The sequence below is a fragment of the Cricetulus griseus genome, chromosome 3 (genome assembly GCF_003668045.3).
Source record: "Cricetulus griseus strain 17A/GY chromosome 3, alternate assembly CriGri-PICRH-1.0, whole genome shotgun sequence".
Taxonomy (NCBI): domain Eukaryota; kingdom Metazoa; phylum Chordata; class Mammalia; order Rodentia; family Cricetidae; genus Cricetulus; species Cricetulus griseus.
The window spans coordinates 115548027-115575627 of record NC_048596.1 but is presented as its reverse complement, the minus strand read 5'-3'; the positions used below and the strand labels follow the sequence as shown (position 1 = coordinate 115575627).

General features: G+C 42.8%; 1 protein-coding gene across 1 annotated transcript; it reads right to left on the bottom strand.

Annotated features, from left to right (window-relative positions):
- On the bottom strand, positions 1 to 23742 carry Bnc1 (basonuclin 1). The gene is made up of 5 exons (XM_035441363.1): positions 23665 to 23742; positions 10249 to 10348; positions 9083 to 9318; positions 5094 to 6949; positions 1 to 685 (listed from the first exon to the last, which is right to left on the bottom strand). Exons 1-5 carry the CDS (start codon positions 23740 to 23742, stop codon positions 1 to 3), a joined length of 2955 nt encoding a protein of 984 aa, XP_035297254.1.
- Between the last annotated feature and the right edge of the window lie 3859 nt (positions 23743 to 27601).

Below are 27601 nucleotides of genomic sequence, written 5' to 3'. Positions count from 1 at the left end.
TTACTGGATGTGGCTTGGAGATGAGGCCAGGCTCTTGTGCAGGTTCGGATTCTGACTGTGTCTGTTTCTACTTCGAACAGATGAAAACATCGTGTTGCAGCCTGGCACTTTGCACTTATGAAGCTGGCGGAGGTGCACCGTTTTGTAATGGGCTCTGAAAGTCCCTTTGTTACTGTATATCTTTTGGCAGAGATGACAGGTTATGGGCAACCCAGAGGGCAGACTAGCAAGGCTCTGGTCGGCCTTCTCCATCAGGACACAGATGGGGTACTCATCTTCCCCAGAGACAAGGCTCTGTCCTTCACAGTTCCCATCACTGTCCTCCAGAAGGGTAGTGCCTTCCTCGCTCACCCCATCAGAGTCCCAGGAGGAGTGACTGCTGCTCTCTGACTTCATACTTGAGGTAGTGCTCAAATCCAGGATGGTGCCCTCGCTAGGGGGACCGGAGTTGTAACTCTCCAGACCGGCACTGTGAACTTGAGATATTGGGTAAACCAGACTGCCCATGCCACTTGTTCCCTTGAAGATGACAGATGTCTGCGATGCTTGTGGTGTGAAAGCCACATCCTGATAGGCCTCCTTAGCCACATCTTGCAGAAGGTAAGCTGCACGGAAATGGTCCTCACTACTCTCCAGTGCTTCTTCATTCAATACTTTCTGGTGGAGGCTTAGGTTCGAGCTGTGTCTACAAGAGTGAAAAGACAGAGCCATTATTCTGAGAAGAAAGACTGAGCAGACACTAGGAAGAACTTGTGGTGAGTTGAGGGTAATAGTCATGGTTAGCATCCTGTGAGCTGTGCTGTGTGGTCAGCAGACACCAGACCACTGCTATGGCTATTCATCAGAAACCAGCATTCCCCAGGAAAGCCAACAGTCTGGAACTTCAATTTTCACTACCTGATTAACATGTATCTTCCTTCATCTCATCCATAGAGGAGGTCGAGATGATTTCAATTAGGCCAATTTAATGGGGACACTAGATTCAGAGGAGCCCAGGAAAGCATCAGTCACAGATGATAAGAAACTAAGCAGAATACTTTATTTCAATGAAATGATGAAAGACTACCATCGTCAAACCACACCATCTGATAGGGTATTCATACCTGACACATTGTCACTGTCATATACAGAAAAGATAGTATTGGGAGCATATTGAATTAAATTAAACATGTTATTAAAACTTACATTCCCTGGTTCCTTTTGCCCTTTTGATAGTTAGTAGAACAATAAAGATTCCTATCATGGCTTCACATCATCTTTCTATTGAATAGTGCTGGTCTTGAGCAGGAGTTCATGTTTCACTCCTGTGTGTGTGTGAGTGTAGTGTAGTGTAGTGTAGTGTAGTGTAGTGTAGTGTAGTGTAGGTCTTATCTGCAGTATCTCATGATGAACCAGACAGGAGTTTTGCAAATGCAGCAGTGTGAGCACACTGCCAATCTTGCACCCAATGATTTACTCCTAAGAGGCAGATGATGAGCATCTATTATGACACATGCTGTTTACCCCCATGTTATCATGGATGTAACTTGTAAAATCAATGTTGCTCTTGCTTAGGGATCCCGTGGTAACTTCTGACAAGAAAAAAAAAATCCCTTACACCAAAGGTTACAATCTTACAGGTAACAGGAGAATGATCCCGAATAAGAAAAATGTCTTCACCAATTTAGGTCAGAATTAGGCCAGACTCAAGAAAACACTCTCTCTGAGTAAGTTAAGAATTAAATTTTCTATTCTAAATCCCTCATGGTATGTGTATGAGGAAATCTTAATTATATTTCATAAAATGTATAGCTTTTGTTATGCAGGGTTTTCTTTTTTTACCCCTTTATACATGTTTTGTGGACATTAGAATTATACTCCGAGATCACCCACTTTGCAAGCAGCTCTTCTCTTCTAAGGCTCTGCCCTGTGATTATGTTAATGTTCCGCACTGAAACGGCTGGCATGTGTCGGCAGAAAACCAGACAGCAGATGGACATATTAATTCCACCACATTCAAGCAGTTGAAAAAAATCAGACATGTATTTCAACCTGGAACCTGAAGGCACCACTACAGTGTAAACCTCTGGGTCTCATATCCGGCTCCTGACTACCCAGTGGACACTAACAGCGGTATCTTCCTTCCTCAGGCCTCAGAGGGTTAGCCATTCCTAAGGTGCAGCCCCTATGACCAGGAAATACTATGAATACAAAGACTCTCTGGACCACATGCCAGGCTTTCGTCTCCAAGGACTTTGAGAATCTGTGCCCCCTGCCTCATCTTCCCGTTGCCTTCCAACTCCCACTGCAGCCCCTCCCTTTTGCTTGTATTCATTTGAGGTCAGTGGCTCTCAAAGTGAACAAGCCTAGTCCCCAACATCCTTACAGCAGCTCCCAAAGCAGGAGTTCATAACCAGCATTATTAATTCAGGGGAGTTTCCAGAACCTATACAATGTGATATTGCAACAGGCTGAATGCAGAAGCAGATGTGAGAACCCAGCTGTTTTCTACTAAACCAAGTATTAGAGATTTGCAAAAACATATAATAAAGCCATTTCTCTCACTATATTTATTTTGGAAAAATAGAAGTTACTTCCTATTAATGTGTGATATTAACATTTAATGTGCATATTCTTGTTTTAAAGAGATAGATCATATTTTTCCAGTTTTACTTCCTAATACAGTAAACAATGAGTGCTATAACCTTAATAGAGAAAAGCACTTGCAGGTACTTAGTGGAGTTACAAAAAAAATGTTACATGATTAATACATTTACTACTTGCCAGTTTGGTCATACCCCTTCATCCAGGGGGCCTTCGTTAACAGATCAAGGAGTCTAGTTAAGCATCCCAGTGTGTGTCATTATAGCCTACATTTCACTACAGCAATCTTTATGGTCATCTGTAATTCCTTTTCACGGTCTGTCTTGTCCACTAGCCTGACAACTTTTGTGAGCAAGGATTGTGTTTCCCGGCATCTAACACAGAAGACTTGCTGATTAAATAAACATTTAAGATTGTCTGTCTGTCACTCTCGAATCCCAGGAGCTGCTGCTCGCAGGATCTGTGGCTCAAAGAGGGTAGGTTAGTTGCTTTAACAAACAACATAATGCAGTTCTCAACTTTGACTTAGCTGAAGTGATAAGCCTGGGCCTAAGTGTGTCCACAAAATCCTACTTAAAATGATGCTTTTACAATGATAACATTTTTTTAAAGATAACTGTTCAAAAATCTAGACTATTGAAATGAAATGGGAAATAAAGTGTTAAAACATTTAGAATAGGGGCTGGAGAGATAGTTCAGTGGCTAGGAGCACAGGCTGCTCTTCCAGAGGTCCTGAGTTCAATCCCCAGTAACGACAAGGTGGCTCACAACCATCTGTAGTGACACCTGGTGCCCTCTTCTGGCCTGCAGGCATACATGCAGGCAGAACACTGTATACAAAATAAATAAATAAATCTTTTGTTTGTTTGTTTGGTTTTGGTTTTTTCCGAGATAGGGTTTCTCTGTGGCTTTGGAGGCTGTCCTGGAACTAGCTCTTGTAGACCAGGCTGGCCTCGAACTCACAGAAATCCACCTGCCTCTGCCTCCCGAGTGCTGGGATTAAAGGCATGTACCACCAACGCCTGGCTAATAAATAAATCTTAAAAAAAAAAAATCTAGAATACAAGATGGAATCCTGTTATGGTGGAGACTTCTATACACATATAGTTCATAACACAAGAAAACATTGGCTGTATGGAAATTAGGCATCGTATGAAAAACACTGTCAATTTAGTATGTGTTATAATTTAGTAGATCCTATAGACTGCATCGGTCTCATAAAGAGCAAAGATAATCTAACTGATATGACTACTTCTTTTTATAACAACAGCTTATTCATAAGCAAACCCTCCTCTTCTTGGAGAATGAAGGAGAAGGACTGGTTCATTAATTAGGGGTACCCTAGTGGTTTGGTTTAAACATCCTAGCAACAGAAGGCAGGAATTTTAACTAATATCTCCTGTGCTTCCTTCTCTTTATTAAAGACAATGAGGGTGTTCTTATGAGCCCTAGCCAGGAATGTGTGTGGGAGTCTTTACATTTTCACACTCTTAACAAATTAGGTGTTACAATTTGGACCAAGTTAGTGGTGGTGCTAACCTGCTTCAAGTCAAGCTTGTTTGAACAAATGTAGTTTTCACATCCTCTGAGCCATTTATCACACTGCATTTCATCAGACAGCTGACCCTTTCATTAAACTTCTTAGATCACATTGGCTGCGTTGGCTCCTTTCAAAGGCTGGGAGGAGAGTGACCTAAACCACTATTAGTGTCCCAAGTGCACACACACAAGAGCACAGTGATGCACTCCGGGGAGATAAGCCCTGAGAGACAAGTCTGTGTTTTATGAAAACCCAGCAACTTTCAAATGTATATAGTAGCCTCTGAAAGGAGCTGCTAGCCACCTTTATTCTCTGATAGGTTAACATCTTTAAAAGGCTCTAATCAAGCAGTTACTCTTTCTGCAAGTGTTGCTGGATGACTAGAAGCCAGAGAATAGGTTTCACGTGACGGACTTCTTCATTTATTGAAATGAAAATCAGGCTAGTTCTGAGAGATTATGTGACACTTTAAAAAGCCCTTCCTCCATACCCTTTACACAATCCACTAACGTTGAGAACCAGCTCACCATTCTTTATCCCACACACCTGGGGGCGGATGCGTTTCTCAATTTGAGATCTCTCAGCCTTTACAAAGGTAGGATAATACATGTGCTGAAATATATCAGAATATCTATTAATAAAATAATATGAATACAGTCACTAGTAATTCAGTAATACCAGACCAACATAAACCTTTCAAGAAGGTGATAGTAGGAATCTACCAAAAAAAAAAAAAATCATCATGTCTTTCCAGGTTAAGTTTTTCGGCTAAATGCTTTTAGAGTTTTGAAACTGAAAATTCATGAATTTCCCACACCCACCTTCTAGGTTTCACCTCTAACCCACAGCAGCAAATTTTAGGGTTAGGGCCCAGAGGTCTGTTTTCCTGATTTTTTCAGGCAACTCTAATGTTTGCTAGCATTTGAACTGTCAGTGTCTTAAAAGAGACACTGACAGAGAGACACCTTACCTGTCTCTGCTCCTACGGGATGGGAAGGCAGCACCGCACCCTTCCACTGTGCACGTGTGTGTCTCTTTGGCATGTGTATTCTTATGATGTGTCTTCATACTGCAAGCGTTTTTAAAGGTCTTCTTGCAGATGTCACACTGAAAGCGATTTTCCTCCTTTTGCCTCACTAGTGCATGCTCACCCAGATGTTCCAGTTCTTTGGAGTCTTCCAGAAAAGGAAAAGTCATCCCCCTGTTGGACAAAGCACTGAAGAGTCCCCCAGCCAGTAGGCGCTGCTGCAAATCCATGTAGTCAGGGAAAGGAATTTGGGGCCCCAGTCCAGGTGTGAAATGGCGCTCGTGGCCACCATCCTCCACCTCTCTTGGCATTACTGACGTCAAGGCTAACTTCTGCTCAGCCTCCCTCTGTGTGTGTGTGGTTTGCTCAAGGGCTCTGCTGATAGTTCCATGAGACTCAATCACAGATTCAAGATGGCAGGGTCTTTCTCCTTGTGGGAAAGGCTTTTCTAGGCTCAACTGTGTGTGCTGCTCCTCGGGTACTTGGTCTGACTGAGGACTGCTGTCCTCTGGCTCATCTTCACTGACTACCTGCAGGGGCATGCCATCATCTGAGCTGAGACTGTGCCTCTTCTCGTCGGCAATTTCCACAGCCTCCTTCTCTATTTTGATAGGCATACTGGACTTCCGGGATTTCTTCTTGGGAAGAGCATCGAATGGCATGTCTGTGGAAACCAACTGTTCTGGGATCGAGGAAGACAACAGAGGGAGAGAAGGCAGCACACCAGGTGTGTTTGCCAGCTCCGCAGGAGTAGCTGGACTGCGGTAGAAAGGAAGGACTGGCTGGACAGTTCGTAGGTTAGGGAAAAGCACACCATTCTGCCCAATGCCCGAGAAAGCTGGCTGACCTTTGGAGTCCTCCACTGAACCTGTGTAGCCTGGGAGGGGCCCACAGTCTGGAGACATGACTGCGAAACTTGGGCGCTTGTACGTCTCAGAGCTCGCCAGGTTCAGGCTGTTCCTGAGATCTTTGTCCCGGTTATTTCTGTTCATTGGCATGTGCAGGCGAGGGTTGGGGTTGGCGCTGTGTCGGTTCCTGCTCCTCAGGGAGCTGAACACCATGTTACACCCTTCAATAGTGCACTTATGCTTGATCTTCAGGTGGACGGCGTTGTAGTGGATCTTCAGAGTGCCTTTGTCATAGAATGTCTTCTCACATGCAGTGCAGAACACCCGGCCCTTCTTAGCACTAATGCTGTTCCTCTCAGGCTTTACTTTGGTCTCAGGGGACAGCTGTGTCCTTTCCAGCTTAGTAGCAATGCTGTATGAGCTGGAATCACTTAAGTGTGCACTGTCTTCTTTTGGGGTAACAACATCTGGACACTTTAGACACTGTTCTTTTTCAACCTGAAATGGTGTGGACGTTAAGAAGCTGCTGTCAGAGAAGGGCCCGTGCAGCTCCTGTTTGGGGTCCTGGCTTTGGTCCTGACCCTGCTCAAGCATGTACTGCTCAGGCAGTGACCCTATCAGAGCAGGGGGCAGAGGATTGAAGAACTGGAAAGGCAACATGAAAGTCATGTTGCTTATAAGGTTCTCAAAGGGGTGCATGCTGCTGGGGTTCCCTTTGTCCACTGGAGCAGGGAGGCTAGCACTCCTATGGCTGCAGCTCTCAATGAAAGCCCTGATGTCTACATTGGCTGTGGAGGGTGGTATGACGATAGACTGTTCTTCTTTCTCTTGGATTGCCATGAGCTCAACTATGGACTTGGTCTCTCCAAAGCGAAGGAACTGCTGCAAGGTGGCCACTTCTTCCTCGCTGGTCATGATGCTCCAGTGATCCAACACCTTCCCTGAGGCATCCTAAATACAAACCAGAATGTAAAAGAATGCCCACTTCACAGCTGCTCCTTCTGCTCCCCACGGAGCTGCCATCTGCTCCCCAAGGAGCCTCCACTAGACTACAACAGGGTATTTTTGTGCCTGCCAGAAAAACGTTTCCTGTGGATCAACAGGACTTCGAAAGCTCAGTCCCTGCCCACCTCACTCTCCTAGGCCAGAAACACATACATAAACTACACAAGTGTAAACAGTGGCCCTACCATTAGCCTAGAAGAGTGAAATAAAGATGTACTACTCAAACCCAAGTCAGGGAAATTTGGAAAATATTTTCCATCATATTTCAAACCAGTCTGTTGTCATACAAGATTTTTGTCATATCTGAGGCACAATGATTTTCCTCACTAAAATAAAAATATGTATTCTCTGAACAACAGTAGTATCTTCATGGAAAGACTACAAATGGGACAGTGAAGTCTGGATATAGACCAAGTATTCATTTGCTGCAAACTTAATAATCTCCTAAACACCTACCATCAAAAACCAAATGAGCACGTATTGATCTACTGCCCATGTTCATAAAGCAGAGCTGTAATTATGCTGGAGTGTTGGAGATCTTTCAAACTCTAGCAAGGCCTAACTTTTCCCAAAACTACAATAAATATTTTATCACAGAACACATATTTGATGGCCTACTGAGATTTTTCACAGTGCATGTGAGAGTTTTGAAGATGAGGAGGAATGTAACATCATAAATATTTCATGCACCAGAGGTTCAAGGTAATTGATTCCATATTTTTAATCCTAACACTAGAAAGCAAGATTATTAGGATCATTAAATATTGATCTATGTTGTAATGTAAGACCATAATGCTACTCTACGTATGGCCATTTCCAGTCAGTGGAGGGCCCTGTACCAGAGGTGTGCACACAGGATTCCAGGGAAAGATTACAAGCTGTAGAACTGGAAAGGAATGTGCTCATTTCTGGGTCTGCTCATTCCTGTGGAATAACTTTCAGTGAGAGCATAAAGCACTGAGAGCCTTATGGAATTTCAATTAGAAAACAAGGGTAAATGGGTGTGGTGCTGCACACATCTAATCCCAGTACTCAAGAGGCAGAGGCAGGTGGATCTCTGTGAGTTCAAGGCAGTCTGATCTACACAAAGAATTCTAGGCCAACTGGGGCTATGCAATAAGGCCCTATTTAAAAATAAAAAGAAATAATGAAAACAGAGATATGTCTACTTCACTATGAAGTACTAGGAGAGCATGTCCACTAATAAATGGGTATCATCAGTATTTATTTAATGATACACTCTACCTAAGACTGTTTTTAATATTAGACTTGAAAATACATGTATCTTCTATTTCACTGAAAAAATAATTTATCCAAAGTCTGCTGATAGTCCTAATGTAGTGGCAAAAACAATGCTCTAGTATTTCAGGAAACATGCTATTTGCTCATAAAACACTTTGATTGCCTCTGAAGATGGAACATGAGCCTTACACCCATGGCATGATCCAGGAAAAGAGGCTAAATTACTCTGAAAGGAGACAAGGGCTAGAAGGCCAGAACTTTGAAGAAGAGAACATGGGAGGAAGCTAAAAGAGAATTTTGGTGGTGCTGAGAAGAGAAAGTGGAAGAAGAAGAGTTGATAAAAAGAGTAAGAGGAAGATGGACACAGAGAGAGAATGGGTTAGGATATGATCACAACCGTATCACATGTGGGGCTGATGAGGGACACTCAGGAGCAAAGTGGGAGAGCCTTTCCAGGACAGCAAAGGAGCTCAGCATGTGAGCTGCTGGTTGTGTAGTGCTGGTGTGTAAGAGCCCTCTCTCACCTCCAGTTCTCAGTAAAACCTAACACACAGAACATCTCGGGTCTGAGGGTAGTGGGGCATGATACATGTAATGGAGGCAGCTCCCAAAATGAACCAAATGGTTTTCTGTGGGAGTTAGCCTAGTGAAACACACTCCCATAGCCTAGAATTTCAGAGAGATCTTGAGGAAAGGACAGGAATCCTCACAGAATATGAATCGGGGGCTTAAGTCATTAGGAAAAAGTTCAAAGGGAAGGACAGCTACCAATGATTGATGGGCACTGGGTTACACCAGTTACATGGGCACTCTAAGAAACAGGCAAGGTCACTGTACCTGTAACACATATCCACGGATATAATCCTGAAGGGTCCAGTCCAAGGCATGGAGGATCTGCAGAACCTCATCTTGCTTCAGCACACTAAAGAGCCGGTCCAGGAGGATTTTCAGGCGAACAGGGATGGCCTGGGTTCCATAGAGCATGAGGCTGCTAATATCGAACACCACATTGGACTGGACAATCTCCACTTGACTTGTTGGATATACCGGGGGAATCCTCAGCTTACTCAGAGCTAAAAATCAAGTATAAGACATTTGGAAAAGCTCTACTTTTAGGAGAAACATTGCACAGAAAGTCATCTGGAGCTATTCCTAGTTGTTTGCTCCAACAGGAAAAAAAATAAACAAGAACTCATAAAGGACCAATCTCCTTAACAGCTATTGGGATTCATGTAATTCACAGAAACTTCTTAAATAAAAACAACAGATTCAGGATTTTTCTCCCTTTCTTGTGACATTCCTGAGGAGGAAAATCTTCACAAATGGAAATGGGTGAAGAAGGGGACACAAAAGCAGCAAGAACAGAACCAAGAGAATGAATACTTAGGAATCAGAGTGTGAAGGTGAAGATGGCCTGGGAATCAAGGATCTGGGTTCAGGCCCTGATCTGCTTCGTGGGAGGGGGCTTTAGAAATTAAGCTACCTAGTTCAGCCTGCTCAACATTAGAGTTACCAGCTGCTGGAGGCTATTTACATGTAATCAATCAAGTTAAAGGAAGTTAGCAATGCCACCTCCAGTAGCCCTCGCCACATTCCTAGCATTCAGTAATTACAAGTGACTCCTGACTGTCAGATTCAGTGAATGTATAAGCAGGATGTCCAGTTATACATTTCATCTAAATCATGAGTAAGGGATATACTTGTATCAGGACATATTTCAGTTGAAAAGTATTAGGGGCTAATTATACCCATGGAACATATCTATTACTGCCATGTAACATCACTGAAGTATCAGTTTTGACATATTTAGAGCAGAGTTAGTAAGATAGTGTAAAAGTTAAAATGTGAACCAATAACTTATATAGCCTGTTACCTGGAACACACTAGAAACTTACTATTTAGCTTAGGAATCAGCTGCCCCCTTTGGCATGAAATCAGTTCCTGTATACATTTAAATTATTAAGAAAGACCACTACAGGATGAGAGGGAAGAAATAACGTTACCATGAGCCACCCATCCGTGCCTGCACTGTTCACACTGTCGATGGTTTATTTTCCCAGGTTTGAAACTTTGGCAACTGCAGTTCAGAGTACAGCCGATAGCCTACAAGAGAGAACACATGTATGCATACAATGTAAGAGCTATGTGCAGAATATGTCACATTTATTAAACAAAATTCCCTCATTCCTAAGATTCACTCAGCAATGTGTGCCTTGTGCCAGACCAAAGGTGCATATTATACCTTAGGAAAGAGGAGCAGTAAGCCCAATATTGGGAGACCATGAACATAAATGTAGATAATTTGCATATGATAATAGGGAGAACCTATAAGGACTTCTCAGAAAAGATTATGGTTTGAAACCTTGTTGTTATAAAGGTCACAGAAAAATACAAAGTTGATTTTCACCAAATTTCTAAGCTTATCAGAGCAGCTCTTCTGGACAATGTATCAAGAGAAGTTTAGAACAAGTAAAAGAATAATCTGAAGCAAGAGCAACCCATGTGTGGAATCTGTTACCCTCAGAGACCCTAAGATATGGCAGGAGCTGAAAATATTAAATAGATTTGAGAACACGTAATGGCTGATTATACTGTGTGACTGTCAAGAGATAGATTTAGGTAGAGCAAGCCTTGCACTGATGCCTCTGTTGTATGCTATGGAGCATGTCGCGCGTGCATGTGCACGCGGTGCGTGCGTGCGTGCGTGCGTGTGTGTATGTGTGTGTGTATACACATTTGCAGTGTACAAAAGTACAGTGGAAACAGAAAATAAAGATGCGCATGTCCAACAAAGTCTTAGGATTAAGATCATCGAGACACAAATACAAAGTTTTTGTGTGTGTGAGCATTTGTACATGTGGTGTTGTGTTGTATAGTTGTGTATACATGCAAGTGTGGGTTCAAATATATGTGCATTGGTAGCCCAGAGGACAATGCCAGGGCCAGATGTCTTTCTCAGTTAATCTCTACATTGTTATTTGAGTCAGGGTCTCACAGAAAACTGGAAGCTCACCAATTCATGCAGACTGGCTGAGCAGTGAGCTCTAGAGATTCTTTTGTCTCAATCCCCAACCCACGGGCTTTTACAGGGTACTGCAGCTCTGAACTCAGTCCTCATGCTTGCAGGGCAAGCACTCTACCAACTCATCTTGTCATAGTTTTTCAATAAAATCCCTTACAGGAGCTCAGTCAGTGAGGTTCCAACTCAGATGGGTTTTTTGTTGTTGTTGGTGGTGGTGGTTTGTCTTTTTTTGTCTTTTTTTTTTTTTGGAGGGGGCAATTTGTATGGTTCTGGTTGAAATATGTATGGTTCAAGAGAGCTCTGAAACCGGGAGAATGTATGTTCAGAGAAGGGATGATAAAGTCTGCCAGTCAAGGAACTGTTAGGCACAGCTTAGAGGACAAAGAAGGGAGAATCTGGCCAAGGATTTGGGAAATTCACTCCAAGGAGTGTGTAGCCAGTCTCCCTAAAAACAAGACAAACCAACCAACCAACCAGCCAAACAAAACAAAACAAAACAAAACAAAAAATTAGTAGCAACAAAAAAACCCAGCTGCTTGTGGTACTGTAAAAGGCACAGCTACTTTGGAACAGTCTGGCACCTTCCTTAAAAGTCAAACATAGAGCATGACCAAGAAATTCTACTACTAGATATACAGCCAAGAGAATAAAAAACATGTCCATCCTACAGTCATCTAGGTGATTGTTCATAGCATTATCCACAACAATGAAAGTGGAAATAATGCCAATAGCCACCAACAGATTTTGAAAAAGCAAGATGTGGTCTATCTATACACTGGAGTATTTGTGTTCTCACAAAGGGACAGAGAATGATTATCTGCTACAAATGGGTGACAAAGTCAGGTACAAACAGTCACACAGTCGTTATATATATATATATGAAAAGTTAGGAGGAGGCCAATTCCTACAGGCAGAAAGTAGATTAGTGACTATGGGGAATGGAGTAGGGATGAGAAGAGAGTGTGTGGGAAGTGGTAGAGTGTTCTTCAGGTTACACAAAGGAATACCTTGCTTTGTTGTGCATTCATCTATTGAGCTTCAAATACTGCACTTTTCACAAACTATAACTTGTGACAATCCTCTGTTGGCTATTAGCAGCATTTTTCAAACAACTCAGAGTTATCTGTATTTTTAAAGCAATAAACTATATTTCAATTAAGGTATGCACACTTTAAAAACAACTGGTATTTCACATTTAATAGACAACACTAGTACAAACTTTGATATGCACAAGGACATTTTTAAAAAGTATGACTTGCTTTATTTTGTAGAATTGAGCACAATCTCATTAAGATAGGTAGTAACTCTGCTTAACTTGTTAAGGAACTGTCAAGTTGTTTTCAGAAGCAGTTGGATTGTTCTACATTCCCATAGTAACATATGAGGGATTTACCAACACTTGCTATTATCTTGTACAGGGTCTTATGCAGCCCAGACTTGTCTCAAATTTACTATATAGGATGACCTTTAATTCCTGACCCTCCTGCCTCCATTTGCTAAATGCTGGGATTGCAGGCCCATGTCACTTCACCTGATTTTTTTTTTAATAGCCATCCTGATGATTCTTGCGGATATGAGTGAGATCTCATTTGTAGTTTTATTTGTGTTTCCCTGATGACTGATGGTATTGCATCCTTTCTGTGTTTACTATGTGTACATCTTGGTTGTCTTTTTGGTATTGTGTTCTTTTATTTCTAGGTTCAAGTCTGTTACCAGATATATTACTGGTGTGTTCTCCCACCTTTTCTCTTTTTTAGTGGCACCTTTTGAAGCACAGAAGTTTCTGATTTTGAGCAAGTTTTTTTTTTTTAAGCTGATAAAAATGTCCTAAAACTAGATGGTGGTGATGATCATACAGCTCTGTGCATGAATATACTAAAAGCCAGTGAACTTATACCTTATAAGGATTTGTGGTATGTAAAACACACCACAACCAAATGTTATTTAAAAATTGGTGGCCCTACTTAAATACAGATGAACTTTTCCATGATTTGGCTGCCTCCTACTGTTTCTTTGACTAGGATGGACATTGAGCAGAGCAGCAACCAGGAGTTTTTGGGTGAAAGAACAGCTGCTCACAGCAGAGGGGCACTGAAGACAGCAACAGCATCACCTAATCCGCTCCAGAGGATACCCCCAAATGGGAAACAGAGTTTGGGTATTTTTGTTTTTAATTTTGGCAAAGTTATACAAAGAACCGTATGCAGTTACAGATCCATTCTACTTAGTAAGACATTCTAATGCTATACATTATTTCACCTTTTATAAGTTTCTGTTCGTGTGTGCACATGCAAACACATTAAACCCATTGACATATGATATAAACAGCTATGCTTTACTCAAGATTAGTAGCCCTGAAGGAAAACTTGAGAATAAAAGTAAATGATGATTTAATTTACATGCACAACCTGGAAACAAGGATTTACAAATTCGCCATTAGCTAGGTTTTGTTTGGGGCACATCTGCTGTGTTGTTCAGCATCTCAAACTTGGCTGCAACCCTATGAACAGCCACCAAACAAACCAATCATTTGTTTATGGCTAAATGCTAACAGAACACTAAGTTATATAACGCTGAATCGATTCACAATCTGGATTTAATAAATATTGCTTAAAAAGAAAATATTTTAGAAGGAAGAACATTTCTTTTAACTACATTCATTGAGATGCTATTTAACCTTTTATAAAAGGTATGGCTAGGTATGGTGGCACACACCTTTAATCCCAGAACTCAGTAGGAAGAGTAAGCAGGTCTCTATGAGTCTGAGGCCAGGCTGGAGTACATTTGTGAGTTCAGACTAACTAAGGTTACACAGGAAGAACCTGTCTCAGAAAAAAGTGGTTATGAAAATCTACAAGTAAAACTTACATTTAATTTATTTTGAAGACTAAACCTGCTTTAAGAGAAAGAGATGCCCTTGAGTGCATGCTTGTTCCAATTCCTAAAGACTTTGCTCATGAGACTGAGGCTCATGTAAAATCCCCAGAAATACTGTGTGACTCTGTCTCACATTCTGTAGAATGAAACCACAGGCACAATTCCCAGCATACTTCACAGCCTAAGACTGGAGCTTTTTTTTTTCATCTCTTATCACCTCACTTGTATTTCCCAGTTTGGGACTACTGACATTTTAGTTGCATAGATCATTGTGGCTATCCTAGGTATTAGTCAATGACAACAGCCCTGGCCTCTGCCCTGCCACCATATGTCAGTTAAAGTCTTCTAGACATTTCCAAATGCCCTTAAGACCTCTCTTATGTGTAATTGAGACCACTGATCCAATCTGACCATTCAAGTATAGCAGCTTCTATTTGGGGGGCATAACTTTAAAGAACTGTATCTATATAAGTGTTGATTTCTAAGAAATGCTCATGTGGTTGCATATAAAGCCATTTGAATAAGGCTTAATAAAGTTTGTTAAGTATCTATGGAAACAAATGTCAGAGGAATTACTTATAAACTAGAAGAACCTAATTAGAATATTGAAGAAAAGTTGTAATTTAAAGGGCATTTGATTTTCTTACACTCTCAGAATTCCATAATGTCAAATTATAGCACCCTTAGCTAAAGATAAATTAAAACTACTAAAACGAAATAAAACCAAAAAAATTCTAATTGTAAGACAAAAGTCCTCATATAAATGGAAAACTTGAAATTTACATGCTTTCCTTTTGGTCCCCAATACTTCTCCATTCTCCAGATACATAAGGCAGATGTTTCCAGCAATCCAAACTGACAAGGCATGATTATCACTTCTTAGGCTCTCATCTTAATCAATCAATTTCCAGAACTGTGATTAGTCACTTTGATTTGCTACAAATCAGCATTCAAAATTCTGGCTTGCTGTTTTATAACTAGTATTTGCTCACTCTCTCGCAGCTGGTATGTCACATTTGGTCATTTGCTGTCTTGGGGTAGAAATGGATAGCCTGGATTTTAGGTACCTTGGTGGATCCATTTAATCTCCCAGACACCCCCCTGTTCTACTTTTAGCTTGGGGAGATGCTTCTACAGGCCTTTTGCTGAGGGGCTGAGTACCACCTACCCCAGGCACACAGTGGGATAGAGGCAGATGTATAGCACTGGACAGTAGAGGCCTGTGATAGGATTTGAATTGGTCCCAGTAATAAAAGCCTTTCAAAGCTACTGTCATCTCTAGAACATGTATTAGTATCATATATTTTTCATAGTCTTGAAAAGGTTAAGCATGAGAGCTTTAGGGTCCCCTGACCCCTTGGAGGGTCACATGTGATCTGACAGAGGCAAAAGTTGCACTGTATCTAGCGGGCAACTTTGTTGGCTCAAGGTATTTAGCTTACACTGTCTAGTACACTACCTGCATGTGGCTATTGCGATCTAATTAAATAGAATAGCATTTAAATTCAGCTGCTTGGTCACACCAGTCATACTTAAGTGCTCAGGAATCCACCTGTGGCCAGTAGTTATCACAATGGATGACAATGGACAATGATGATAGAAAGTATTTCTGTCATCACAGGAAGTTGTAGGGGGCGTGCTAAGTGCTAAGTTCAGTGTCGAGATCAGCCATTGCTTTTGACATTGCGAGGCTCCTGTTCAGTCGGTAATTTCATTTGATCCTTACTATCTTTCTGTGAGGAGAGGAATATTTTAGAACACTTAAATTTATGGATGATTTGTAACTTATTCAAGGTCACACAGCTAGTTAGCTTTATTAAACATTTATTTTGTGTGACACAACACACCAAACAACACCCACGTGTTAACTGCATTTTCTTTTCACAACCACCCTATTTTATATACCATCTCTATTTTATATACCAAGAAGCTGAAGAATTTATGGCTATCAAGTGGTCTAAAATCTGAATATTCAGGGAATATTCTGTCTTAGATATCAGTATTTGGTGCTGACTGCAGATGCAGTTAATCTCTACAACCTTTAGAGTTGGGCATTATCATACTATTTGCCAGATCAAGAGGTTAAAGTTTCACACAGTAAAGAAATTTCAGTCAGTATTTCTGGAATGTGAGTGAGACATCATTCTAGAATCTAGACTGTCAATAGTATAGTACAGAACAAGACTGCTGAGGCCTGTATCTTCAAAGATCTTAAAGTCTAGAAGAGGTAGAAAACAAAAAGATAGAGCTGAGCAGAACTCTGTGCTAATCATTTATCTGCTGGCATGCAGAGTATGGATAGGAGGAAGTGTGCTTTGGATAGGACTGTCATTGGGGGCCTCCGGGTAGAACGTGCAAGCTAAATTCCAAGGGATGGGAAGGATGGAGGGGTATTTTAGAAAGTTCAGCAACTGCAAAGGCCGTTAAGATGTAAGACACACTGGTGAGTTCTGGGAAAAGAAAGGAGGCCAGTAGAGCTAAGGAGTGAAGTTAATGATAGGAAATAAGGCAGAAGGGTGACAAAGGCCATTCTGTATAAAGCCTTGTTGGGTAGGCTAAGAGTTTGGATTTTGTGCTAATAGTGAGCCTCCTGGGAACAATACAAAATGAATGTGGTCTGCTGTTATAAAGAGACCTCTGGCTACACAGCTGCACTCCTTTCCTCTCACTCCACTGAGCTCATGTGCTGGCACCTTTGACTATAATATAGGCTGCTAACGACTCCTGCCATTCTGTGGATATGTAGATAAGAGCTGCAGTCAGACACCATTCTTGCTACCATGTCCACAGTAAGTTCTCAGGTCCTCTGGCTCTGGTGGTTGGACACTGCATAGACACAACTACCAAAACATGCTCAAAGATAATGCTCCTAAAAAGATTCTCCATAGTTCATCACTTCAGAAGAAGATAGTTACAACACCCATCAACTAGAGACAAAGCCTCATGCTTGGTAAATTCCCCTACTGTACTGAGAGACGTAGTGAATGACTGAATGGGTAAATGGAAGTTTTACCTTGTGCAATGATTATAGATATCCATCTAGTTTCCTTCAAATTTCATTTATTTTATTGTGCACAGGTCCACATGCCACAATGCATGGGCTGCATTCAGGTACTTCGTGGCAAGTACCTTTACCCATTGACCCATCTTGCTTGCTGTCCATAGTATTTTTTTTTTCCTGATATGCCTGGGTAAAAGAATTTTAGCTAGGCTTGATGACACAGGCCTATAATCTCAGTTACACATGAGACTAAAGCAAAAGGATTACAGACTCAAGACTTGCCAGTGCTTCAAAGCAAATCTGAGGCCAGCGGGATAATTCAGTGAAGTCCTGTCTCAAACTGAAAACTAAACAGAGGGCTGGGGACATGGGTCAGTGGTAGAGTGCCTGCCAATGTAAGTGGCCTTAGATTCAACTTCTAGTACTAAAAATAACAAAAAGGGGAATTTTAATTTCCTGTCCTCACTGATGGACAAACGACTGAACACTGGCTCATGGCAGACAGTAGAATGGTGGAGGATTACAGGAGCCCCTCATACATGGGAACTGGTTGGACTTCGATTCCTGTCTTCCTCCATCTTGGAACAAAAACATGATGGCTAGAGTCCAGAGGGCATCCTGTGACCATTAGATAACCTGGAAGGCACATAGCAAGGATGGCTGGGAATAAAGAATGGTAACTACTGTCTTGGTGCCTTTCATTAGTAGCCAAATGCACTTCCTAGTTTGCACACTGATCTTCCCATTGACTACTGAAAGGGCCACAAAACAAAACAAAACAAAACAAAACAAAACCCACCTAGAAAATGGCTCTCTAGAAGAGATGGCTAAGACTAAGTTTGGAATCTGTGGCCCTATCTTAATGGTGGGATTCCAAGGTTCTGCCAGATCCCTAGTGGTAAAAAAATCATTAAGTTCTCAACTTGAAATCAAAGAGCCCAGGCTGCCAAACCACAACTCACCTAAGCTTTAGGACAGAAGACTTCTGGCTTTTCCAGCTTTTATTTTTAAACGATGACTATAGATAACTGCTATTAGTTTGTCTGAGTCCTGGAAATTTTCAGTGTACATAAAAACTGCTGATCAGAACGTATTTTAAAGCGGCTAGGACCCTCTCAGTTGTGTGAGAGGGAAGCTACAGTTTCTCTCCACCTTCAGTGAAATTGTCATTCTCCTCCCTCTGGGGCTGCAGAGCTGACTCTCCTGGTTCAGAGAACCAAACCATTCAAAGCTGTAGCTGTCCTCTCTTTGGAGCCAGCAGCCTCTTTGGTTCTTACTATTTTTTGATTCCTAGTTTCCCCTCATTTTCACTAACTTCTTTTCATTTTTTAAAATTCTACACTAATTTTCTCATATATGAAACTCCACAGAGGTGCAACTAGGATTCTGAAAATACTATTGTCATTTGTCAGGTGGGCAATTAGGACAACTGGGAGGAAAAGGGAAGGGAAGGCAGCAAGGTTCTCTCGTGTGAGGCAGGTTACCTGGCTGGCAGCACTGAACGGAAGCCCATCTGACAAGCACACAGACCAGGTGTTTGTCTTCCCAACACATCATGCCATCACCTTACACAGATAAGTTTAACAAAACAACAATAATTTATTTACAAGTTTTATCAGCTTCAGCCAAGTAACTGGAACCACAAACAGCCTCCTGTGATGCAAATATAAGTCACTACTGGGGTCTACTATGGGCAAGGGCATATAGCTTTTCTGGGAAAACTCACACAACTAGGAGCAGTCAAAAATGGCAGTGATGGACTAACTTCTCTTCTAGAGGACCTGGGTTCAAATCCCAACACCCACATGGCAGTTCAGAGCTGTCTCTACCTCCAGTTTCAGGGGACCTGACACCATCACACAGCAAAACACCCAATGTACATAAAATAAAATGAAATAAGTTACTTAAAAAAAAAAAGCTGCGAATATGGTTATTCAAAAGTTAGTTTGCTTCATTCACAGTTGAAAACCCAAGGCTTTGAAATATACTCAAAACAAATGCAAAACTCACTGACCACCTTCAAAGAATACAGGAAACCAACAAATTGTTTTGAAAACCAGTAAACAAAGGGAAAGAGTGAAATAGCTGTTCTTCCTATACAACCTGTGTTTCAGGGAAACCAAACCATTGATAAGACAGGTTCTCTTAAAATGTGAGCCCCAATTCACTGTTCCTAATTAAAAAAAAAAAAAAAAAAAGACAATGATCTGCCCTATTGGGCCCTGAATAGAAAATACATCCCACTGCACATTTGGTATCTTGTTAGAACATCCAAACCTGGAGCTGATCAACATTCTTCACCAACACCAAGTTAGGAAGACAGGAGACAGAAGGCTATCTAAATGTCTTCCCAAGAAACTTAATTGTCAGGATTCACACTAGCATTCTGAAGATGGCTGACTTGGCAAGGTTAAAAGAAAAAAAAGACTATAAACCTAGAAATTCAGAAACAAACAGTATATACATTTGGATTCTAGCTTGAACAAACCAATGGTAATATAAAGTTTATAAGACAATCTAGGAAATTTGAACATTGCCTAGAAACTTAATGACATTAAGGAGTTATGATAACTATTAATTTTTTTGGTGTTGGGGATTGAACAAGGCCCTGCACATGCTAAATATATGCTCTATCACTGAGCCACACCCCTAAATTATTTTAAGGTGTTTTATGGCATATTGGTTTTGTTTTTTTAAATGGTTGCTTATATATTTTACAGCTACATATTAAAATACTTTTAATGAAATTATATGACAGCTAGTATTTCCTTCAAATTAACCTGGGTTTCTAGTGGTAGGTGATAGGGAATATAGATGAAGATAGTTAACTGTTGAAGTTCCAAACACATATCACCAAATTTCATTACACTATTATAATTATGTTAATTTTAATTTTTCTATAATAAAAAGTGAATAAGTAAGCTATGTCAAGACGCCTGTTCCCTCCAAAACTTCAATGTGCAGGAGTTAACAGATGCTGTGCAGAAAGGCCACAGGGGTCTTCATCCAGGGAAATGCAAACTGTTCTCTGTGTGCAAGCAAAATCCTGGGTCTGTGTGCTGGGTTCAGAAGCCTGGTCACAAAACACAGGTTTCTGTTTGGCCAGTGAAAGCCAATCTTGAAAAGCAATTTAAGTGGGGTTGAGGAATGGGATGACATGATGGACATTCAGGGTCTCTCTGTTTTGTTTATGGAACCATTAGGGTTCTGAACAATGGGAGACTTTGTTTACCAACATCACGATTCAGAGAGGGGACCTGGGGAGCCTTAGGAAGTAGTATTTGCAATGTAAAAATGGTATGAAGGAGAACTGATAGAATGTGGCATCTCACTGCAAGTTGGCATGAAGGAGAAGCCAGAGGCAAGGAGGGCATGGAGAGGGCTTCCAGAGAGGGTTCAGGGAGTGGGAGCCCCTTCAGGGGATGGATGCTGGGCTAAGTCTACCTGTGAGCAAAAAGTACACATGGCACCTCTGTAATGTTCTTTTGGTGCTTAGTTCAAAGAGGATAATGGGGAAAATACTTGTTCTTTTGATGTTTGTAAATCAAAGCCTAAATCCTATGCCAAAACAATTTAACATCTGCACCCCTTTTTCTTAAAATTATTAGTTTTCTACTATTGTGAAAATAGTAGAAAATATACCAACATCTTAGAAATCAAACGGAATATTTCTTTTTTAAAAATAGCTTTAAATACATAAAAATATAAATGATACAGGCATGTTTTCCCCCTTATAACTCACATGTAAAAGAACACAGAAGGAATCTTCATAAACCTTTGATAATGAAAGCTAAAAAGATATAGGTGATATGTAACACAGAATCAGTCTTGGAAAGTGGGGAATAAAATGAAAAAAAACACTTTAAATTTTTAGTTAAGGCAGACAGATAAGTATTTAACACAAATTTGTTACTAATGATAATGTAAAAGCCAAATGTGAACATGTCTAAATAAAACTGTTTTAGGGAGTCAAAGAGAACTAGAAATTGACTTTTTGAAAAGATAAACTCAATCTCATTTATGCCATCTGAATCCCCAACTTAAAATTCAGCATAGAGTATCAACAGTCAGAGGCCTATGGAACTATGATGATGCTTCTAGAAGCTGGAAAAGAAGAAAAAATAGTTTTCCATGTTTCAGTATATGAAAGGATCACACAATCTGCAGGAGGGCACAACTGAACTAATATAATGAATGGGAAGAAAAGTTAAAACCCTAATTAAGAGTTCACCTAAGGCAACCATTTCCTTCTGTTCGAACCCAGTCTTCACATTTTCTTTTCCTAACCGCTTTCTTCCTTCACATTAGTGGAGAGAAATGGTCATCTCTGCTAAGCTAAAGTCCTTTTATGACTGGTTAGGCTGATTTATAATAAACGGTCCATGTGTGGACAGGAACTGACACGGCCTTTTTTTTTTTTTTTTCTTCCATCAGTAACTTTGTACATTGGAGGAAGCCCCAGGTTGGAGCCTACAGAAGCAGGGCTGCTTTCTGTTTGGACTCACCTTCTTTGACTAAAATGGGCACATGCGTCTATGCAGAGAACGGCAGGTGCCACAGCCACACTGCAATCTTGGAAACTCCAAAATGAGGGGGAAAGGACTTCAAAAGGATAATGAGATAAGCAAAGAGTTTTCTGCTGGAAACTAAAGAGGGAAGAGGACCCCAAAACTTCCTGGATGTTCCCTCTGTGAAATACCTAGTTATCGTTAACATCATTCAGAAAAGTCACCAACAATAAACAAACACATGAAAGATCTGTAGTGAGATACTCGAAATAAGGGAAAGTACAAAAGGAGTGTACTGGCTTCCTAAGCCTTGATCTTAGGCAGCAAAGTCAGGTGTCCCGGTTCTGAGAATCTGGGTAGTTACCGTATTTCCAGTTCCTTTCTAACCAGGCTGTTTCTGACAAAAGTAACTACCCCATTCTAAGTGACATCTGCAGAGAGGAAATTCACCCTGGGGTGAAGCACACCACTCCTGCAAGTAATTTACCTTGCAAACCTCCAGGGCAACTCCTTTTAATGGCCACTGTCAGAATAACTCCCAAAGTCATGTACAGAAGCTCAAAGACATTTCTGGCCGCTCATACCATAGCTTAATTTTACTAACAGATCAAACTTTAAAAATGTTCCCTCATTTACACTTACTTCTTGGCATTTAGAAGTGGCCACGGCAGGCTGAACAATTATTTTTCTATGGGGAAACCTAGGTGGCATTTCTCACCATAGGGCTGGGCCATCTTTCCAAGCTGATGATCTGAGGTACAAAATGTGGGCATGGGGCTGGAATACAGGCCTAACCTCTGCAAGGGGAAAGGTGATGAAAGCCAAATCACCCTCTGTATAAGCCTTGTGTTTCTAAGGCAATGGTTTTATGTAGGTTAAGATTTCTTACGTGGATTACAATCCAGGCACACAGATCATCAGAGCATATCCTAGGAGATACTCATGGGCAGACTACTCAAGCTAGGAGCCATTTTCTCTCTGCCGGCCAGAGAGCTCCACGAAACCCTTACTAGACTGCATGGGTGGAGATGATCATACAAATTAAATTATGCAGCTGTCTAAACTCAGTCGGAGTCCTCAAAGTACAAGGAGCTCATACGACAAGTGAAGGGTCTCATGGCAGTGTCTGATCATTCAACTGTAACAGAGCATGTCCCAGTAACTGGGTGAAGACAGTAACAATTTCTGTAAAATTAAAGTTTGCTAATTTACCAGACAATAAATGAAATAATGACTCATATCATATTCTTTTTAAGTGTCTGGAAGTATGCTGAAAAGAATCGTTACCAAGATTCCTCACAGGAAGAGAGGCTGCTGTCTTTATCTTATTTTAAAGCAAAACTAAAATCCAGCACGAACTGTAACAATCAAAATGTTTTTACACGATGTGCAAAATTTCACTTTAATGCATACAACTTCAATAAAGGTGTAGTCATACGAATCAACGAATTAGAGGAGGGGTAAATGAGAAAGTTGTATGCTTCACTACTCAACTATAGTTTAACTCAACCTCTTTGAAATCGGAAAAGATGCCATAAAATCTAAAAATCTAATACCATAGTGATGACAATAAACAAGGAAGAAAAGGACATACAAAAAAAATTTGCCAAAATGCTGTTTTCCTATTATACTGTCACACCAAAATCTTGTTGCCTTAATAAAAATCTGCTTTTTAAAAAAGTGTTGATACATCTGTTCTGTGTTTCCATGTAGACACACACACACACACACACACACACACACACACACACACACACACACAGGCACACACAGAGACAGGGATTCCCAGGACACCAGTGGGGCCTCTTTCAAGCCCCTTAAGTGTTAACAGCAGAGGCCTGGCTGCGACCAGGCGTCTGGCCCTATTTAAATGCCCTCATCTTCAGAGGTCTGCGGTGAGCCTAGCTATAAAACTAGGGGACATTACCGAACCCGGAGTGTCTGATCTTTCCCCGCAACACACACAACTTCACTCACACAATTAAGGCTGCTAGTTGGCATTCCATTTAACTGTCAAACTCGGGCCGGTGGCAGCCTCACAGCCACAAAGAGATGCCTTAAACGAGAAGAACATGTTTCTACACCACATTTGAGAAAGTTTGGCTCCGAGCTATGCACTGATTGATATCAGATCTCTCTCACTCGCCTCTCCAATCTTGTCACATCTGGCTGACAAATCCCCAGGAGCTTATCCAAAGTCAGGCGGCCATGGGGTTAAGGGGATCCTTGGGGGAAGCAGCGCCCCGGGACAGCGGGCACCCCGCAGCGGATTCTGGGGCACGCCCAGCTGGAACCCCGCTACCAGCGGAACAGTCCCTGCGCCGCCTGGCAGTCCCCCAGCCACTAAGAACCTCACCACTGCCTGGCCAGGGTCCCTTCCTGCCACCCACAGGCAGACCATCCCCGAAGAGACTGGACCTTGGCTCTGGCTTCCCCATCGGCATCCCGACGTGCTCCTCCAAGTCCCTGTGCCTCTGGAGGACACGGACACCTCACTGTCCCACGCGCGACAAGCCAGCCCGAATGCCGGCTAACCTCCTCAAGCCTTCAGCGTGGCTTATCCGCAAGTGTTCTCTTTAGACGCGTCTAAGCCGACGATTTGCGGCGCTATGGCCTTAGTCGCTTCTTTTTCTTTTTCTTTCTTTCTTTTTTTTTTTTTTTTTTAAAAAGCAAGTACTTGTCCCTCAGGGGACCGGCGCTCCCTCCATGCCCCTCAAGCGTCTCCTCCAAAGGTCACGGCTTGAAATACCAGACAGAGGAACGTTCGTGTGCCAAGAGCGTTTGAGCTGGGGTCCTGGGGTGTAAGAGAAACGGGGTGCAGCTCACGGGTCACCTCGTTGTGACTCGGGCACTGGCGGTGGGGACCGCAGTTGGACCGCCCGTGGTGCGCACAGCCCGGAGAGCAGGTGGCCCTCGTCAGGCGGGCCCCGCGCCCGTCGCCCGCGCCACCGCTTACCTCAGCCATCCTGCGGCCGCTGCGGAGCCGGCCTTCCCGGCGCGCGTCCCCTGCCCGGGCCGCTCCGCGTCCGCCCCGGCTCGGCGTCCGCCGCATCCACGTTCCGGCCGTCCGGGTGCCCCCCCCAGCAGGAAAAGTGGGCGGCTCCCCGCGGCACCCGGTGGCCGCGGCAGCCCTTGCGCCCCTCGTGCGCCCTCGCGTCGCCCCCGCGCCCCGGGGGCCGCCCCCGCTCGCCCCGCCCCCCCCGCGCCCCTGCTCCGGCCGCCGGGGGGCTGCGGGCGCCGCTCCGGGGAAAGGCCGCGTTAAGTTGCTGCAGCTGAGGCCAGGCTGCGGCCCCCGCGCACAGCGGAGACCTCGCCGGCCAGCCGCGGGCGCTGAGGTGTCTGCCCCCGCCGGGCTTGAAGGCACTTGTTGAGAAAGACCCAGACGTGTCGGTGTTTGCCTCTCCCCGCGAGGGCGAAACGCTCTCTGAAGTTCCCTGGCTCTGCTCTCTGGGACTGGTGTTGCCTCCCTCGCCTCCCCCGGAGGCGCCTCGGGTCCCAGTGCGGACGAGGCAGAAGGCTGCACCGCCCCCGCCCCACCAGGAACTTTTATTTCCACAGATGTGGGGACTTGTGTCGGGTCATGGAGGCTTGATTGGGAACACAAACACCCGGGTCCCTTGTGTAGTCTGCGTTTAAGTCCCGGGTGTTACCGCTTTCCTGGGACAGGTGACTTTGCTCTCAAGTAGGTCTGACTTTCGCCTCTTAGTGGAGTCTAAGAAGACAATGAAATGAAGTGCACTGGGTAAACCCAAACTGCAGCTTCGTCCCTATGAGGAGATGGGGAAGGGCCCACCTGGAGAACCTGCTTTCCGGGGCCTGAGGACAAAGAATCCTTCAGCCTTAGGAGCAGGCAGAGATGGCCCACAGCTGGTGTGAAAAAGAACCAGGCTTTCCTATAGCTCCGGGGCAGGGCAGACCCAGAACTAGAGGCTTGTTTGGTTTTTTGGGTCTGTCCTTTTTAGAGTTCTTTAGAGGCTAGAATTGGAGTGACAGGCCCTGTTTGCTCTTCTCCCGATTTGTTGCACCTGCTTCTCTGATGGTGAGAGTCCTTGGAAAAGGGAACATAGCCCCACACAGGATCTGAGAAAGAGGGACAATAAATGAGTTGCAAACAGAGGGTGCCTGCTGTTCCGGAAAGAGGAAGGCATGTGCTGACAGCATGCTTCAGAGGGGAAAGGAGAAAACAGGACACACAACAAAAAAACATGTGTGGGTATCTGGGCTTCAAGGGGGTCTGGAGACTGGACATCCATAACTGGTATCTTGGCCAGGTGACTGGGTCTACACAACAGTCTTTCAGGCATAAAGTTGCCAGGCCTCATGTGATGAGCATTGGCCTGTGGAGGCAAATATTGCCACATGGCTAACTTTATTGTGAAGACTTGTTTTATTAATGGCCAAGTTAAACTGGTTGTTTACCTTCTATTGCTCTGCTCCTCCCCAAATCACTGCAGTCCACCACACCACAACATTTAGGCCTTTCTTCTACCTCCCCGCCCCTCTTTTTTTTCTGGCTATGGTTTCTTCAGAGAGAGAAATTTAGCCCCAGCTCAGAAGTCTTCCCTGACCCACCAAGTCTCCACTCACATATTTCTGCATTCTTTTCTTCCTCCTCCCTAAGCAGTGGTTTCTGCCTCTTAATGCTTACTGCATTTTGAAGCCTAGTTGTGCTCTACTGTTTTAACTCCCTGACCATCGTGTATCTTAGTGGATTCTGTGCAATGAGTTGCTGCAGCAGACAGGACCCTTGTTTTATGACCAGGACATATATAGCTTGGGCTCAACAATTGGAAACTGTTGGAGGAAGCCAGCCAATTTGGTCTCCCTTTTCTTATCTATAAAAGCAGATCTGAAACCTCATCTCGGTCCAGGTTGGCTAAATAAAACAATCTCTTCTCTCTTTCTCTTTTTATTACACACAGAGCTAATTTTTGTTAACTAAATTAATTCTTTTAGAATTTTAGAACATTTATATTTGCTTGTTATAAAGGCCCCAAAGTATCTTAAGTCCCAGGAAATGGGCCATTTAAATATTTCTAGTTTCTTTTTTTTCAGTTGAAAGTGCGTGTTCACTGCAACTGTATTTGTTTTAGGAAAACTTTCCACCACTGACAAATACTAGAGTCAACACGTTAACTCTTTTCCTGCTTACAAACACAAAGAGGATTTGGGATTGAACATATGAAAACAGGCGCCTCTCCCAAAGTGTGTCACATTCCATGTACAGGGAATTAATAGGCCTAGATGAAAATTACTAGTTAACCTCCTGTAGATTCTTCTAGAATCATATATTCTCACAGTGCCATGTGATTTCTGAAATCGGTCTTCACACTCCATAGAGCTCATGGGATCTCTGCCATCTCTTGGAAATAGGTAATCAGAAACTGGACGAAGAGAATATTTGTGGATGTAGGAAGGAATGCCGTGCCAGCTGGGTAGAGATGGTGCTGACCAGGCTCCTGTTCATTTTCCCATCAGCAGTGGGATCTGGCACAGCTCTCCCCTTCTCTTGGCCTCAGCCTTCCCCGTCTGGCAAATGAGGGCATCCCCGACCCTTCACCCTGCTCTCCAAACCCTCATCTTTCCCTCTTGTAATCCAGCCCTGCTATTTTCCCTTTGCGTCTAGTTTCTTCTCTTAGGAGTTAGAAAACACAGTGCTTCCCCAACTTCACCAGGATCATTTTTAAAACCACATTTTATTTAAAAAGGCAAAAATTGAGAAGACTAAAACAAATCTCTGTGATCCTAAGGAAAAAGAGTCAGCCCTTTGGGGACAAGGGACCTGATTGGGTCCCTCTTGTCTCTGAGTGAGTCCTTTCTCAGAGTGGATATGCTGTGATTCCCTACTCTAAGAGGGGCGGTAGGATTGGGACAGGGCAAGTGGGGAAGGTTAGAACTGCAGGGACAGAGGATGGAGCTGTTTCAAGTGGGCAGTCGTTAGTCTGCAT

Excerpts from the sequence above, each read along its gene's own strand:
- Bnc1 (XM_035441363.1), bottom strand. The coding sequence starts at position 23,742 with ATGTGGTGTAGAAACATGTTCTTCTCGTTTAAGGCATCTCTTTGTGGC. Across the intron at positions 9,319-10,248 it reads GCACGGATGGGTGGCTCATG|CTCTGAGTAAGCTGAGGATT; the intron begins GTAACGTTATTT and ends CTTGATTTTTAG. Across the intron at positions 6,950-9,082 it reads TCCGTGGATATGTGTTACAG|GATGCCTCAGGGAAGGTGTT; the intron begins GTACAGTGACCT and ends GTTTGTATTTAG.